The following is a 16823-nucleotide window of genomic DNA, read 5'->3' on the forward strand; positions in this document are numbered from 1 at the left end:
CGGGGGCTGCTCTCTCTTTTCCTCGGCAGGGCCGTGGCGGTGGTACTTGTGCTGCTCCTCTCTCTGAGGTATCCAAGTCCATCCTCGTCGCTGCGGCGACACCCGCACTCGCCGCCGTCATGACTGAGCAGATGACCCTTCGTGGCACCCTCAAGGGCCACAATGGCTGGGTGACCCAGATCGCTACCACTCCCCAGTTCCCGGACATGATATTGTCCGCCTCTCGAGGTACGAACTGAGATGTGGGGCGGAGGGTTGGGGAGGATAAGAGAGGCCGTACGCGTCGCGTGGCTGGGCCAGTGGCACGCGTGTTGGCGGCCGGAAAAACCCTGGGTGTAAGGGGTGTGCGGACCTGTGCCTAGGCCTCAGCCGGGATGCAGACCTCGAGACATCAGCCAGTGGCTACCAGGAGGGTTGCAGGTTGGGGGCTTTTTAATTTCTTGCTCGTCTCCCCACGGGTGTGTTTAAGTGTGCCCGGGAGCCTACGGTCGGGCGGTGCGGTGATGACACCAACATGCCATCTGAGTGCCCTTGCTGAGATCCAGAGGCTGTTTCTGAGCTGCCGCCCGGCCCTCTGCTCAGTGGGAAGCGGGTGGGCACCGAGGGGACCATGCGTAACTTCTTCCCCAGCTGGCCTGAGCCTGCCCTTTCTGTCTTCGGTTTTTTTCTCATCTCTGCACCTTACTGCGTTTGGAAGCGTCTTGTGCCTTTCGTTTGCACCCACACTTGAAGATGATCGGAGGGTTTTTTTAGGATCACCTCTGGTGCTTAATCGGAAGGCTTGAGTGAAACAGGTTTCAGAAAAAGGATCCATTCTGTAGCGTGTAAAGGCTTCCCTAGTCCCAGCACTTTTGGCAGCCCACAACTAGTCTTCCCATCTCCAAGCTGCAGAGTTTTGAATTAGGTGGCAGGTAAAACTGAACTAGATGTTGAACTGGTTTCAGTCTCAGAAAAGGGCATCCATAATGTGGTCAAGTTGTGCACACCTAAGTTAAATTCTCACGTTTCGGCTTAGCTCTACTTGACTGTCTTGAATAGTGAGTCACTTGGCCTTGGCTGGTAATGCTCTCATAGCCTGCGGTTCCCCTCCCTAAGTGTCCTTAATCTGTTAGGTTGTAGACCCACCAAGGACCTTAAGGCATCCTGGATTGTCCAGTAGGTAAGTGGCCTGTGAGGTTACTCACTGAGTTTCCTTTTCTGTTTTAATTACCCTTAGACAAGACTATCATCATGTGGAAGCTGACCAGGGATGAGACCAACTACGGCATCCCACAACGCGCTCTTCGGGGTCACTCCCATTTTGTTAGTGATGTGGTCATCTCCTCAGATGGCCAGTTTGCCCTCTCTGGCTCCTGGGATGGAACCCTTCGCCTCTGGGATCTCACAACGCAAGTAGCTACTCACTTAGCTCTGGGGCATTGGGGGAAAGCCAGCAGAAAGAAGGTAGATACTGTTGGAAGATGGTTTCCCATGGGCCCTCCGGTCCCTTGTGGGAATTGTAAGTCAAGAGATCACCTAGAGCGGGTGGTTGGGGTTGTTTGACCACCCTCCTTGTTGCTTTCAGTTATGCAGAGGTGCTGAGGAGTGATCTGTTGAGCAGTTTTGCCAGATATTGCCATTAAGAGTAGGCAAGAGTTTGAGCAGGTTCTGTCTTGGGAACTTAGTGTTTGGATAGTCGAGCATAATGAGGGATCCTGGTGATGACAGACGACATTGTCAGCCAATCCCCATGTGGGAGTGAGGACATGTCCTGCAATTCTGAAGGGATTCTCTAGCATAGTCTTAGCCAAGGGCCTGCTGTGTACAGAGCCGTGTCCAGGGTTATGTGAATAAATACAGCTCCACTGGGCAGGAACAAGGCCAAGGAAACAGTCTGCCTGGAAGAATGCTTGCATGCTTGCAAAGTCTGTCTAGACAATGACCAAGTCCTTCCTCTCAGGGGCACCACCACACGCCGATTTGTAGGCCATACCAAGGATGTGCTGAGTGTGGCCTTCTCCTCTGACAACCGGCAGATTGTCTCTGGCTCCCGAGATAAAACCATCAAGTTATGGAATACTCTGGGTGTATGCAAATACACTGTCCAGGTAAAGTGAAGGCACATGTTAAGGTTCTCTTATACCCTTTTTAACCTAGGCCTTATATGGTGATTTCAGGCCTCATTTGCTAAAGGTTTCATTGATCTTGAAGGTTTGTGTTTGGAAGTGTGAAAACAAGGTTGACATTATAACTGAGGGGTAGAGGTCAAGAGTTTCATGGGACAAGATGGTTTTCCCTAATTTCCTTTTCATCTGTAGGATGAGAGCCACTCAGAATGGGTGTCTTGTGTCCGATTCTCACCCAACAGCAGCAATCCCATCATCGTGTCCTGTGGCTGGGACAAGCTGGTCAAGGTGAGCTTACAGCCAGGGTTGTAGGGCCTTTTCCAGCTGGGATGTGTTCCCACTGTCTCCTAGGTGGTCATAGGCTCCAACTTTGAAAGATTTGTCCCTCAGTTTACTATTTTCTTCTTGCTAGTTGGTCTAAAGTAGTTAATTGATGAGCCTAAAGTAACTAATGATGTTTACCTTAACATGTACCTTTACTATATTCATTACCTGTTTTAATTCTAATTGTCCATAAGTGGCCAAGACTTTTTTGGAGGTCACTGATAGAATGAAATATGGCCACCATATCCAGGAATACTTTTAAACAAGGTATAAAAGCCCTTTCTGTTTGACTTGAGCTCTTTTGACTCTGGCAGATACAGAGCCAGGTTCTTCACCTATGACCACCACCACCTCAAATTTAGGTATGGAACCTGGCAAACTGCAAGCTGAAGACGAATCACATCGGCCACACAGGGTATCTGAACACTGTGACTGTCTCTCCAGATGGATCCCTCTGTGCTTCTGGAGGCAAGGTACTCAAGGGGCCAGGAGTGTCCTACTCATTGGGGACAGTGTCTTAGAAAGAATACTAAGACAGTGAGATAGCAATCCAAGAATAAATGTTTCTGAAGATTACTTTCTGAAAATGATACAGATAGGTATACTGTTTAAAAGAAAGAGATCGTCTTCTATAAATCTGGTTTCTTGAAGCTATTGATGAGATTAGGATCTCGTTTTCCAAAATGATCATAGTGATTTAGAAGTCATGGGCTCTTAGGGTTGGTGGGTGAGGTGGTGCATTAAAGGAAAGGCACACAGGTAAATATTGCTACTTGAATCATTAGTTTTTGGGAAGTTCAGGATACAGGAGTGGGGTAATTAAGACAATCTTGAGACAGCTGGTATTAACATCTGAAAGAGGTCACATTGCCCTGACTCACCTTTCCTCTCTCCCAGGATGGCCAGGCCATGCTGTGGGACCTCAATGAAGGCAAGCACCTTTATACTCTTGATGGTGGGGACATCATCAATGCCCTGTGCTTCAGCCCCAATCGCTACTGGCTCTGTGCTGCGACTGGCCCCAGCATCAAGATCTGGGTGAGTATGGGTTACAGTTGAGGCCAGGTACCTAGCTGTATTCTCTAAGTCAGGGCAACAATGTGATTTCCTGGACAACTGCTGTCGGGGTGTTGGTGGAGACCCAGAAAAAGCTAGTTAAAACTTCCTGGGGTTGGGATTTGCAATGGTTATATCTTTGCCTACTAAAAGGGATGGCCAATTATAGTAGCTTATTTAACCTCAGCACAATTGACATTTTTGTCTGAATAATTCACTGAAGGGGTGGGGGGTAGTCTTGTGTATTTTAGGATGATTAGCAGCATCCCTGGTCTTGTCTCACCAGTAGATGCCTATAGCAAACTCCCTTTATGACCAAAAATGCCTCTAGGCATTGCCAAGTGGCACCAGGGGTGGCAAAAATTTTCCTGTTGAGATGACTGAGTTAAAGGGGACTTTTGAGAAGGGACCTCTATTGTCAGTTTTGGGGGTTTGTCAGTGGCATTAAAGTGCTGAGAGATTCCTTACCCGTTTTGTTCCTTCCCCAGGACTTAGAGGGCAAGATCATTGTAGATGAATTGAAGCAAGAAGTTATCAGTACTAGCAGCAAGGCAGAGCCACCCCAGTGCACCTCTCTGGCCTGGTCTGCTGATGGCCAGGTAAGTGGATGTGTCCTCAGGTGACTCAGCTCCTACCTTGTTTTTTCTTCCTATCTGCTTTTAGTGTGTCTCGTGTGCCAATTACAAGGTCAGCGTCTTTGACATGAAGTAAAATGACAGCAGTAGGATGATTGGGGAGGACCTATTTAGCTGTGCCAGTGAAGAGAGTACATGTTCCTGCATTGGAGGAAAGATTATGGTCTAGAGGACAGTGATTACCTGTTTTCAGTTAACTTTAACTTGACCAGTATACAAGAATATAAATCCTTATTTACCAGCTGTTACTTCGTCTAGGAATAATCACCACCTATAATCATGTAGCTAGAAGAGTGGGGATCTTAAGGGCCATTGTGGCTGCACTGGTGGAACTGCAGTTTCATGGCCCTGACCTATCCCTGTCGTTTCTCCTTTGCAGACTCTCTTTGCCGGCTACACAGACAACCTGGTGCGAGTGTGGCAGGTGACCATCGGCACCCGCTAGAAATACGAGACAGAGCTTTAGAAATAAAAAACTGGTTTTCTGACTTGTAGAAAATCTTTCTCTGATGGCAGGGCGGGGTGCTTCCTATGCTGTGCTGCTTGCAGGTTTAGTTAAGATACTGGCAGACTGGAAGCATGGGCCAAACAAGGCTTTGGGGAAGTGGGAGAAGTTGTCAGTCTGTGTTAGGTTCCCTCATCACAATGTCCTGTTTCAGATAGATTCTCAGTGCCTCCCATAAGCGTGAAGAAATTGTTCAGTGAAAGGGACCGATTATTCCACAGTGTTTGCAGTCAATTTAAAGTTAGCAGAATTCTCCGGTCCAAATCTTTTTAATAAGATTTTATGTTTCTATTGATTTGAGAGAAAGGGAGAAACATACATTGGCTGCCTCCTGCACGCCCCCTACTAGGGATTGAGCCCCCAACCTGGGCATGAACCCTGACCGAAAATTGAATCTGCACCCTCTAGATGCTTGAGATGATGCTCAACCAGCTGATCCACGCCAGCCAGGGCTCGGTCCAATTATCTTAACACATAAAAAAGAATTGAACGAAACATTTTGTCATCCTCCAAAAGGAAGATTAAAAACTTTCTGAAACTCATAATGTAGCCTATATCATATTAGGTCTTTTGTTAAAATGGGTTTTTTTAAAAAAATCTTAAAGGCAAGGCAGCTCACCAAAAGAATTGCTACTTAATTCCTTTTTACTCCTTCCATAATTGGAGATTTTAAATTTTATAAAAGGGTCTGGAGGTATTCATAATCACAGAGCTGGCTAAATGACAAGCAGCATATTGAAGTAGCCTGTATGTACCTTCCATTTCCTCTTCAACTAATAGTGAGGCAACTCTGACTTTAGCTCCAACTTTATGGGATTTCTAGATACATTCACTTATAAAAAATACTTTGGAAATATAGTGCTGCCTGAGCCATGGGTGCGGTGATTCTTAGGGAAACAGTCCTAAAGCACAGCAGTAGGAATCAAGCAAGAGATAGGAATCTGCAGGTGATCTTCAGCTAGTCTAAAGAATATGCTAGTAAAGTAGGTAAGATATACAAGTGGGTAAGGTTTATATCCCAATCTCTTGAAACAGGATCTTGTGCCTAACAGCTAACCAGATAAGGCAGGTATAGAGGAAAGATGCAATTAACCATCTCATTTAGTGGAGGGCCTGGCTTATTGTAGAAGGAAATGGCTTCTGAGTTACATCCTCAGTTTCTGCTAGTCTAAAGGAATGGACTCCACAAGAGAAGCAAATAAAACTTTTTATTTCCACAACCCAACTTCCCTTTTCCCCAGGAACATAAATTGACCTGGGCCATCAAAGCACAGGATGAAAGCTGATAAATGACAGAAGGCAAAGGGTTACTAGAAAAATAGATTATACCCAAGGCTCTCCTGGGGACCCAAACCCTGCTCCCCATCAGGGCTCATCAAATGGAACTAGACATGAAGAGAAGATGGAAACTGACAAAAGGAACTCCACTGAACAAGGGGAAGGAGCCTGACAGAGGAAAAGGGTAGGGTGAGATATGCTGGAAAAAAGGGTGAGAAAATAATTTATTTGGGGGTATAAGGTATGTAGTTTCAATCGTGTCGACCATTCCAGATCTCTCACTGAAGCTAAATTCTGGCCAGTCTATGGAGGTAGAAATTGGGGGTGGAAGAAAGTTTAGAATCCCTCCTTCCCCAGAGAGTAGATGGTCATTATCCAGCTCTACCCTTTGCCCAGCCTGCCTCCCCTCAAAGCTTCCAAATCCCTTAGCTAAATCTTGCATCAGAAAATGGAATTGGAATGGGGTACTCATGAGTCTTGCCCAAATCCTCCAGCCTGGGAACTGACATGAAGGATTAAGAGCTGGGAAGGGGAAAGGGAAATTAATAACATTAAATATCCCCTCCCCTATTCAAACTCAAGCCCTGGGTAGACAGGAAGGGGAAGACCAGGCAGCTGTTTTCAGGGACCCATGCAGACCTGTTGGACAGATAGTAGGTGAGAGGAGGCAGAGCTGGAGGCCAGAAGGGTTCCTTAGGCTCCTAGAGGGAGAATCAGGGTCCTGGGGTCAAGGAAGAGCAGGATGCAATGCAGTAACAGTTTTGGGAGCCTTTGAGGCCCCAAACTTGGGCCGCCCTCCACCACCACCCGCCCCACCAGTGATGACCAGAGGGGCCCCTGCGGGTGGCAGGCTGATCAAGGGCACAGCTTGATGCGGGTACCCTTGGAGAGCACCCGGAAGAAAGGGAAGACACGCTCGCCCAGGAAGGCAGCTGAGAAGGTGTGCACGTGGGCCAGAGTCTCTGCATTGTAGAAGCCCAGGCGCCCAGCTTCATAGTCCAGGTACACGCCAAAGCGCCGTGGTTTCTCACTTGGGCTCAGCAGTGTCTGCTCCGTCGAGCTCTGTGCCTGGTAACGTTTGCCATTGGTGCCCACACACCACACTTCCCGCTGGAGAAGGGGCTGCTGGGGTAGGTGGAGCCGGCGGCGGCGGTGGTGATGGCGTGACGAAGAGCTGGCATCCCCGATGCCCAGAGAGGAACCCCCAGAGCCCACCTTCTCCTTATGATGGGTTGATTCTCGGGCAGCACCCACCGCCCAGCCCCGCCGCCCACCCACCTCTACCTCCCAGTAGTGCCGGCCAGAACGGAAGCCTTGGGCCCCCAGTACGCAGCAGTCGGCCGAGAAGCGCTTGGAATGGTCAGCAACCTCCTGCCGCCGCTCTGCCAGGCGGACCCCCCGGCGGTCAGGAGACAGCATCAGGGCCGGGTGAGCCGTGTCAGGGTCCAGTGTCAGGTCCACTTGCAGGGGGAGAGGACAAATACGCCAGGGATGGGCCCACTTTTCCCCATCAATAGCCAACTCCAAGGTTCAGCCTTTCCTAATGGCCTCCCCCCTTTACTTCCTTGACCCCCAGCTGTCCTTAGTTTCCCACCCCCTTCCTTCCTAGAAGCCAGGATCAGGTTCCTATGAGTTCTACCTCTTTCCCCACTCTTGTTTCCAGGACACTGGACAGGTCTTCCCTCTGGCCTTGGCTCCTTGCCAGCCCTCACCCCAACACCTACCTGGGCTACGACAGAAGTCTTGGCTTGAAGCCCCAGGTGGCCTACCTGTAGCCTGCTCCATCTCAGCCCCCATTCTTCCCCTGGGGCCCATCTTCCCTCAGAACCCAATCTCAGGTCTGTGAAGGGAAAGGCAAAGGAAGGTCGTACAGGTGACCTCCCTACCTCGAGCAGCCTGACAGAACATCCGGCTCATTTTCCTCACGATGGCGTCTGTCAGGAAGTCATGGCTATGGGGTTGACACGGGTCAGGGGACCAGATCTCTGGGGGCTCCAGCTGTATCTCTTCACACCTGGAGGAAGGGGACCAGGCAGGGGGTGGGACCATGATATTCCCAGAGGGAAGCATAGAAGCCAAGGGGAAGGAGAGGAGAGGGGCAGGACAGCCAAAAGCGGCAAGGATGGGGGACCAGATGCCACGGTCACAAAGGATAAAGGGTGAGAACACACCTATTGAAAGTCTCCTTGATGTCCTGGGAATAACAGAAACACAAAGAGGAGAGGGAGAGAAAGACAAAGAGAGAGTCAGCTGTGCAGGGATGGTCCCTTCTCCCAGCCTGATTCCAGCCAGAGAAAGACTGAACATAGACAGGGAGTGAGAAAAAGCACCTCCAGGCCTTAAACATGCACCCATCTCAATCATCCCTATGCCTCAGCATACCTAACTCCTCTCATCCTGCTGTGAGCCTAGGCACAGAATTCTCAACCCCAGAAAAATCATTTTCACAGTATGACTTGGTCATCCTTTTCAGAATGTCACTGTCAAAAATTCTTTCCTCGACTCTCATTTAAAGCCCTCCTTCTACGACTGAATCTTCTTTATTTTCATTGGGTATAATCACACACAACACATTTGGCAATAACTCTTCAGCCTCAAAAGACCTTTGAGTCTTCAAGTGAAATCCCTGTGGGTTTCTCCCAATGAGAAAAGGCAGCTATGGACAGGTGTTTGGTAAGCAATGCCTGACAGAGCAAACACAGGGTGCTGGGGAGCAGACAGGGAAGGGGATACTGCTCACCTGGAGCAGCCGCAGGCCCCCTTGCTGGCTCCGTTCCTGGGCCTCGGCCAGCAGGCGGCTCAGCTGGGCAGCCTGCTCCGCTAGAAGGCTGGCCGCTGCACCTGCGCGCCCCAGCTGGGCTTCGTGCATCTCTCGAAGGCGCCGCTCCAGCCCTGCCTGCTCTTCAGCCAGAAACCTTGTCAGCCGCCCAAACTCTGAGGCCACAGCTGCCAGCTCTGACTTCATCTGGCTCTGGGATGATGCAAAGGGGGTGGTGGATACCACCTCAACACACAGAAATATAAATCTCCAATTGTGCAACTGCTGCCCCTCAACCCAAGGCAAAGGAGCCCTACATCCTGAAAGGAGAGAGGCACCTGTCCCCTTTTCCCACTCCCAGCCTTACGAAGCGTCATCCCCCCACTCCCCGCACACTGGTCCAAAACTCACCCCTCTCTGCCTGCAATACTTCTACCTTGGCTACCTAACTTGACTCACTCTTCAGATCTAAGCTTTCGTGATCCCTAAGAGAAGCCTTCCCTCCCCTCCATATCTAAATCAGGACCATTCCCATAGGTATCGCGCTCTCCTGGCAAAAATCTCAACTGGAAACGGTATCTTTACATTGGAGTGCCCTTTGACCTCCTTTTCCCCGATGCCTGGGCCCCGGTGCAGCACCAACCACAGAACAGGTGCTTGGTAAAAATTTCTTGAATAAAAAACTCAGGAATAAAGATATGAAGTTAAGGTCCTGAGTATACCACTAGTGACCTTGGTAAAGTCACTCAATTCCAGATCAGGAATAGGCAAACTTTTTCTGTAAAGGGCCAGATAATATTTTATACTTTAAAGGCTAAGAGGCAAAATCAAGAATATTATTATGTAGGTATTTCTATTATAAGAGAAAACATCTGTCCACTCCCACCCCATTCGCCTGAGTTGGTCAATCCCAGATGGTGGGCACGCTTTTTGCCCATGTATCATCAGCTGGAGACATTCCTGGGACAAAAGGTGACAGGCTAGAGTGGGGAGGGAAGTTCTGAATGGCAAGTGGGTGAAATAAGTTAGTTTCTCTCTCTGTCCCAGTGACACTCAGATCTTTACACCTTCTCTGCACACCAGGAGCCCAAAAGTCTCAAATTGGGCAACCAACTGGGAGCAAGAGGACTCTCTAACTCCCAGATCCAGATTCTCCCACTCAGTGCAAGGCAGTGATCAGCAGAGTCCCTAAAGTGTAGGTGGCAACAAGCACAGGCCCTGGGAAGTGGTAAGGCCCACCCACCAGCCAGGGTGGCAGGCATAGAGGAGATGGGGGTCTAGAGGTGCAACAGGAGGGATGTCCCAGACTTGGTCTCTGAAGCTTAGGAGCAGACCATTCCAGTGCCTGGTGGCCTTACAAAAACGGGATGACAGGTGGGAATTGGGGGGGAAATATCTAAAAATACTCCTTGGGGAGAGGTGAGAAATAATGAAAAAGGCCGAGAAACACTGGACTAGAAGATATTAGGTCTGCAATTCCAACATTCACTAATTCCTCCCCTCCACTAAATATCCTGGCCCCTTCTCATACTCAAAACTGCCCTGCCCACCACCTGCCATCTATTCTGGGATCTGGGGCTTTTCTGATGGCTGCTTCATGGATTTTGGCTTGCCCCCTTCTGTCCTCCACTATCCAGCATGGTTGGCACAGGGTGGTGGGACAATGGCTCTAGAGTTAGGTGTCTGGAATGGTAAGCCTGCTCTGCGGCCTTGAGCCAGACACCCAATCTCTCCAAGCTAGGCCTCTCACCCCACTTTGGAACCTGGGAATGTATATACCTCCTGACCCTCTAAGGCTCCTCTCTCTCAAGACCCTGGGAGGGTGTCTACCTCTTTTCCAGGCCTTGGCTGCTCCTCTTCAGGAGATCTAGTCACCACTAATAAGAGTGGGCAGCCCATCTTCCCTGCCCTGACCAGAGTCAGTCAGCCCCTGTCAAGGACATTCACCCACCTTCAGCTCTGTCACCCGCCTCTCCTCCTTGGCTTTCATCTTCTGCACAGCCTCCAGGTGCTTCCTTAGAGGTTCCACATGCCCCTGCAGTTTGGCCTGAGGGAACAGTAAAAGGAAGGCTAATGGCCTGGGCTGGGAGAGGGCACCTGCTCACAGAACCCATCTTCCCCAATCCTCCCTGCAATGGGCTGGGTCTCAAAGCCTGATCCCCATCACAGTTATCAAATGAGCATCATACTACCTTCCTCCTCTTCCTTCTCTTCAGATGATGACAAAGGCTCCAAGCCTCCACTTGCACTCATGTCCACAGCCCAGGATGTGTTCTCTAAAGGTAGGATCCTGACTAGAGAGCCCCCCACTCTGAGGTAGAGTGGGCCTGGCTTGAGCACCTCACCATACAAAGTCCTTCCATATGAATGTTCCTGCTCATGGTCCCTTCCCCCTCATAAGCAATCTTCCGCATAACTTTCATCTCTAAGAAATTTTCTGATGATTTTCAAAAGATAAAAATCCGTCAGTGGTTCTCTACCACTTGCAAAATATGACCTTCTAACTGCCCCTACATTTCCAGCTTCCTCTCCCGTACCTACCCCTTCTACAGACTTTTAGTTTTAGCCACATAAAATTCCTTGTCTTTTTCTGGCTTTACAATACTTCCCAAGCACTATGATCATTACAAGTGTGTCTGCCTTTCCCAGGACACAGGGACTCTTGGTTGCCACTTTAATTTCTATGTTTCTCTCTATCCTTCTGCTTTCTCTCCCACTCAATCACTTGCTAAATGAAAAACAAAAACTCTCTCCTCCTAAAAATTCAACCTTCACAACAAATATGCACTTAAGCTAAGCTCTGTGTTCCGATCATTTGTAGCAATTTTTTTCTTTAAAAGGCTGTTAGATCAGAATGGGTGAGATACGCCCAACCTATTTATTTCCTTTTTTATGTCTTCTGCTTCTGTGTTTATCCCTCCTTTTCCTTGAGGGGTAACAGAGGGCAGAAGAGCTCAAGTCTAGACTCCAATCTGATCCTAAATGCAGTCAGGTGACCTGAAGCAAGCCGATTCCAGTTTCATCTTAAAATGGGAACTGGGAATAACAGAATCTACCCCTTGGGTAGTATGCTTAGCACAGTGTCTGGCATCTAGCAACAGATCAGTAAATGTTACCTAGTATTCCCTACCTAGGCCTTAAGCTGCCAATGAAAGGCCTGACAATGACCCTTGAACTAAAGAAGTTAATGACTCAGGGTACAAAAGGCCGTTGTTGCGCAGGTAAGTGGTTGTAGAAAAATTACAGTAATATGATTACAATCAATCCATAACATGAAAATAGCATAAACTACACAAAATTTTGCCTTTTGATATGACTTTCTACTTTTCTCCAGCAGTGTCAATAATTTTAACTCTATTAATACAGAATTTATGATGCTTAAATTTTCTATTTAATATTTTTCCTAAATCGTTCACAAAAAATTGAGAAGCAGAAATCCAAATATAGTAGGCAAAATTTTCAAGGAACTTTAACTGTTTTGGACCTTTATTTGTACATCATTTGTGTGTTACCACCTATTCAATAAAGAAATATTTCTACAAAACACAGTGCCAAGCTAGTGCTAGTTAGTGTATGTATCTGAACAGAACAAACTACTTGCCTGTAAAATAGCCTATAACTTAGAAAGGGAATCAACTCAAATTAGTTCTATATAATAAAACTTGTTATTGACATTTGCTGATCAATTAATATCAGATTATTTGTGTCTATGTGACTTCCCCAAATTGCAGAGCCCTACTGGACTGGCATTCAATAGATGTGGTTAACACAAATTAAAATTCGGTTTCAGAAACTCTTCAAAAATCCTGCAAGAGGAGTGTGAAGGAAAAAGGGATGGAATGCCCATGAATATTCCACCCTGGGATCCAGTTACCAAAGTGACTACACACTCTTTAATGGGTACAGTTAACTAGGAACTGAGGGGATATAAAAGAGAATGACAAAAGGAGCTCACAACTTCCCCTAATATTGCATGGCCTAAAAGGCAAGTGATATTACCAATGCAGTGCACCCTATACTATGCTGGGCTTCCTAAAGATACTCTCCTTGTCATTGCTTCAGAATCTCTAGTGGTAGAGCCCACTCTACTTTTGAAAATCAGCACTAGTAATTTGGCCAATCAGCCACATTTGACAATCACTGTGTGGAAGAAATAGTTAACATGCCATGAAGGGATGTCGGTTTGTTTTACCTCTACCACTCATAGCTGAGAAGATCTAGACACATTACTCTAAAATTGGGGTAACGATAATAATACCTAAATGAGATTATTGTAGGAATCAGAAGGTATGAAAACACAAGTCATAAAACAAAAAAACTCTGTGCCAATCACATAGAAGCTACCTTCTCCTCTTCCCGGTCCCACTGCTTCAAACACATCCAGGCCTTCGCTAAGTAGTGATATTTGTGCTGGCTGTCTCACAGCCAAATCTCCTTTACCTATGTCCAAAGAGAGTCAGGATCAAAAGTAGGGGGCAAGATATTAACCAAAATAGAATCAGACTCCAAGATGAAGTTGTATGTCAAAAAAGTCAAACAGACATCCAAATACTGGTGACCTTGTTAACAGTATAGACCAAGGGGGTGGGGGGAGGGGCGGGGATAGGAAGGTAGGTCATAACCAAGTCCATCACTTACTAGTAGCTGTGTGGCCCTGTGTATATTATTTAAATCTCTCTGACTCTGTTTCCCGATCTGTAAAATGGGAATAGAAACCATATCAAACTCACAGGGTTGTTTTGAGTTTTAAATGAGACAGTCCATGAAAAGTGCTTAGTATAGTGCCTGGAGTACACAGTTTATGTTCAATAAATATTAATTTTTAATCCTGGAGAAAATAAAGTTCAAAGACATTCAGAGACTTAAAGTCTCGCCCTTTTTTCTGAATTCCCAGGAAAGGTAAGAAGTTCTGGCCAGTACATCAGAAAGATGCATATCAAACAGAAGTCCTCAGGGGGAGAACCAAGCCATAACGTGGGGTGGGTGGAGAACCCATTAGAAGGCAAGTTCAGGGCATCTGGGTCTGACACTAGGAGTTATTACAATGTGCCTACTCCTCAGCGTCCTTTTTTGTTCCTTGAGGCCCCAAGTTCTTCCCATCTCTAGGGGTCTCAATCAAGGATAGACCAAAGGAAAATGAGACTGGTGGTAAAGCCCTAGGGGCATGTCACCTGCACTTCTACACTTAGAGACAGGGAGAGCGTGAAAGAGTAGTGGTTTTTCCCCAGGAGACACAGGCCAGTGATATGGCATCACCAGCTTTGCCCAATTTCCTTTGAGAAAGCCAGTCTTCCCTGGTCTTCACTGTGTCTGCTTTGTCCGTGTACAGGATCCTTCCCACGCTAACCCTTGGTGGCAGTAAGTGTTTAGACAAGGAGGGTCAGCTCGCCAGTACACGAGGTTCTTTGCGGGGAAGGTTCTTTGGGGGTGGGGGACATTTCTTTTTCCCAGCTCCTTCCTTCCTCTCCTCCCCCCCTAGACTCCCATCTTCTACTCCTCTCACCTTGTACTCCTGCACCACCTCCTCCAGGGGCACCACGCTGTGCTGCTTGTGGCTCCTAGATTCTCGACACACCACACAGATGGCCTCTTCATCCACCTCACAGAAGAGCTTCAGGGCTTCTTGGTGCTTGGGACAGATGCCCTGCTCATTCCCACGGTTCCCCCGACCAGGTGCCGGGTGCATCTGTCGAATCACCTGGACCATGTTGGCCAGCTGCAGGTTGGGGCGGAAGCTCCGCCTGGGAAAGCTCTTCCGGCACTGGGGGCAGGTGAAGCACCTCCGCGGGGCTGGGGGCGGGGGGAGCGACGAGACGGGGTCTAGCTCCTCTTCCTCCTCCTCCTCCAGCACTTCTTCCTCGTCCTCCTCGTCCTCCCCCCTCAGGTCCTCCTCCATGTCCCCCAAGTAGTAGTCCAGGTCTTCTTCCTCCTCCTCCTCCTCCCACACGTAGTCCATGTTGTCCCAGTTGGACCCGCCCATGCCACCAGTCCAGAACACACCTTCCTCTTCCTCCTCGACCTCTTCCTCCAAGTCGCCCTCGTAGTCTTCATCCCTCATGGGGGTGTCCCAGCCCCCGCCGGCCCCCACGGCCTCCACTTCCTCCTCTTCCCCATCCTCCTCCTCCTCCTCCTCCTCCCGGTCCAACTCGTCCCTGTCCTCCTCGTCCTCCCCTCCCCACAGCTGGGTCACACACACTCGGCAGAAGTTGTGCCCGCAGCCGATGGACACGGGGTCCGTGAAGTAATCGAGGCAGATGGCGCACACCGCCTCCTCCTGAAGGGTCTGCACAGGGTTGGGTGCCATGGCAACGGCAGCCATCTTAGTGTCCACTCAGCCAGGGTAGAAGGTGAGGGGGCGGGGGGGGTCTTCCCTATCAGACGCCCTGACGACCCGGCCCCACCCCCAGACCTGCCTCTCCACACCTAGCCTCAAGCGCAGGTAGATTAATGTCCTCCCGACAGCCCACCCCTCCACACGGTTTCCTACTCCCGGACGACAAGCGTGTGTCTGCGAGGGGAGAGGACACAGCTGAGCGCTACCGCCAAGTCCCTCAGGTGGCCCTGAGTGCAAATCTGCCCCCAACGCTCCCTGGGCCTCCTCATAAACCCCCGCCCCTCCTCACTTCCTGGCTCCGCCCCCTCACTTCCGTTCTCCCTCTCGACACTTCCGGTGCCTACAAGCCACCCAAGCTAGAGAGTTCCTTCCGCGGTCTCGCAAAGCTCCCTTCCCGCCCCGGGCCCTGGAGGACAGGAAACGACAAAGAGGCGCTCTAGCATCCACTCGGGAAGAGGGCGGGAGGGCTAGAACAACGGAGGCCCGCATCTCTGTAGTACGGGGGAGTGAGAGACGAAACAGAAGGGCCGGCCACCCTCACCCCCCACCACTGGGGATAAACTTCGGGAGACGATGGAAGCCTTTGCGGCCGTCCGCTGTCGGTGCTATGACAGCACCGGCCCGGCGCCATCCTACCGGCCGGACTCGAAGGACTGCAGCAAGCACTCCTCACAGCTGATGCCGGAAGCAGAGGGGCGGGTGCCAGTGAGCGCCCTAGAGTATTTCCGGCCCTTCTAGGCAGAGGACGACGTCGTTTGAGGACTCGGAGCGTCCCTCAGTGACCATCAGGGGGCGGGGTCTGAAGAAGTGCGGTGGGTGGGGCCAGAGACCTTTACCCTCCTCCGCACTATGGTTGGCATTTCCACACCCATTGTAGAAACTGCCTTCTGGTCACTGTCACAGTACATAGAGGAGCTTTCCGAACTGCACATCAGTAAAGGGATAGTGAGTGGCAAGTCATTACATGCACGTTCACATAGTGGAACACGCGAGCTGTCAAAAGGAATCCTTCAAGATTTTTTTTTGAGAGTACTGTTTATTAAAGCTGGGGACAGTGAAACAAGGAAGGGCTTAGGTTAGAGGAAGCAACAGGAGAGACGCTAGGCGGGGCTGCCTTGGCTTTCTAGAAACGTTATGGGAAATAAATGAGCCAAGGCCGGGCTGCTGTCAGCTCGCTGGAGAGTCAGAGAAAAGGGGGTCTCGGGGACAGGTTCACGGGGTTAGCCCAGCCGTCATTGCTCCCCTGATTGCAAGTCTGTTAAGGACCCTTAGAGTTCAGGAGGTGCACGCCTGTGGGAAACGAAGAGGGGGCCGGGAAAGGCGCAGGCGTGCTCCCGGGAGGGAGAGTGCACTTCAAGAGGTATTAAGTGAGAAAACCGAGGCACCCAACAGTGTGTAGAGTGTACTGCCATCTGTAAAAGGGGGGGAGGGGAGGCTGTTAAATGTATTTGATGTTTATGTCCTGTGTTTACTCCTATCAAATACGGATAATAGTTCCTATCTTAGAGGGTTTTGTGAAATCAGTTGAAGTCATGCAAAGTGATAGAATGTTGATTAGTACATAGTGATGAAGCTTAGCTGCCCGTGCCTGTCATCGTCGTCTGTCTCTGGAAGAATACTAGTGGCAGATATTCTCTGGGAACGCCAAGGGTCCGGGACAGGAAGGATACTTTTTCGTATATATCCTTTTGTATCTTTTGAATTTCCAACCAAATAAACGTATTACCTTAAAGAAAACAAAACAAAAACCTTTTTTCCCAAGTGCCATCGATTCAATCAGCACCACTCGGGCTCCGTGCCCAAAACACCTCGAGGTCTGTTTTCATGG

At 49.3% G+C, this 16823-nt stretch overlaps 2 protein-coding genes and 2 non-coding genes across 5 annotated transcripts; 3 read left to right on the forward strand and 1 right to left on the reverse strand.

The window, feature by feature from the left end:
* RACK1 (receptor for activated C kinase 1) lies at nt 1-4608 on the forward strand. Its single transcript, XM_016201530.2, has 8 exons — nt 1-228; nt 1217-1388; nt 1940-2087; nt 2298-2393; nt 2792-2902; nt 3327-3467; nt 3974-4084; nt 4500-4608. Exons 1-8 carry the CDS (start codon nt 120-122, stop codon nt 4563-4565), a joined length of 954 nt encoding a protein of 317 aa, XP_016057016.1. The 5' UTR covers nt 1-119; the 3' UTR covers nt 4566-4608.
* On the forward strand, nt 495-562 carry LOC148093172 (small nucleolar RNA SNORD95). Its single transcript, XR_015714448.1, has one exon. It is a non-coding gene; the product is annotated as a small nucleolar RNA SNORD95 (small nucleolar RNA).
* On the forward strand, nt 1691-1769 carry LOC148093173 (small nucleolar RNA SNORD96 family). Its single transcript, XR_015714441.1, has one exon. It is a non-coding gene; the product is annotated as a small nucleolar RNA SNORD96 family (small nucleolar RNA).
* A 1211-nt stretch (nt 4609-5819) lies between the features above and the next one.
* TRIM41 (tripartite motif containing 41) lies at nt 5820-15252 on the reverse strand. 2 transcript variants are annotated; one of them, XM_087816233.1, is made up of 6 exons: nt 14165-15252; nt 10613-10708; nt 8644-8874; nt 8075-8097; nt 7790-7917; nt 5820-7363 (listed from the first exon to the last, which is right to left on the reverse strand). In XM_087816233.1, exons 1-6 carry the CDS (start codon nt 14978-14980, stop codon nt 6759-6761), a joined length of 1899 nt encoding a protein of 632 aa, XP_087672359.1. In that variant the 5' UTR covers nt 14981-15252; the 3' UTR covers nt 5820-6758. The 2 variants fall into 2 exon arrangements, with proteins under 2 accessions (XP_087672359.1, XP_087672360.1); XM_087816234.1 differs by having other exon boundaries at nt 8644-8907.
* Nucleotides 15253-16823: the final 1571 nt, after the last annotated feature.

This window comes from Miniopterus natalensis, chromosome 4 (genome assembly GCF_054644295.1).
Source record: "Miniopterus natalensis isolate mMinNat1 chromosome 4, mMinNat1.hap1, whole genome shotgun sequence".
Taxonomy (NCBI): Eukaryota; Metazoa; Chordata; class Mammalia; order Chiroptera; family Miniopteridae; genus Miniopterus; species Miniopterus natalensis.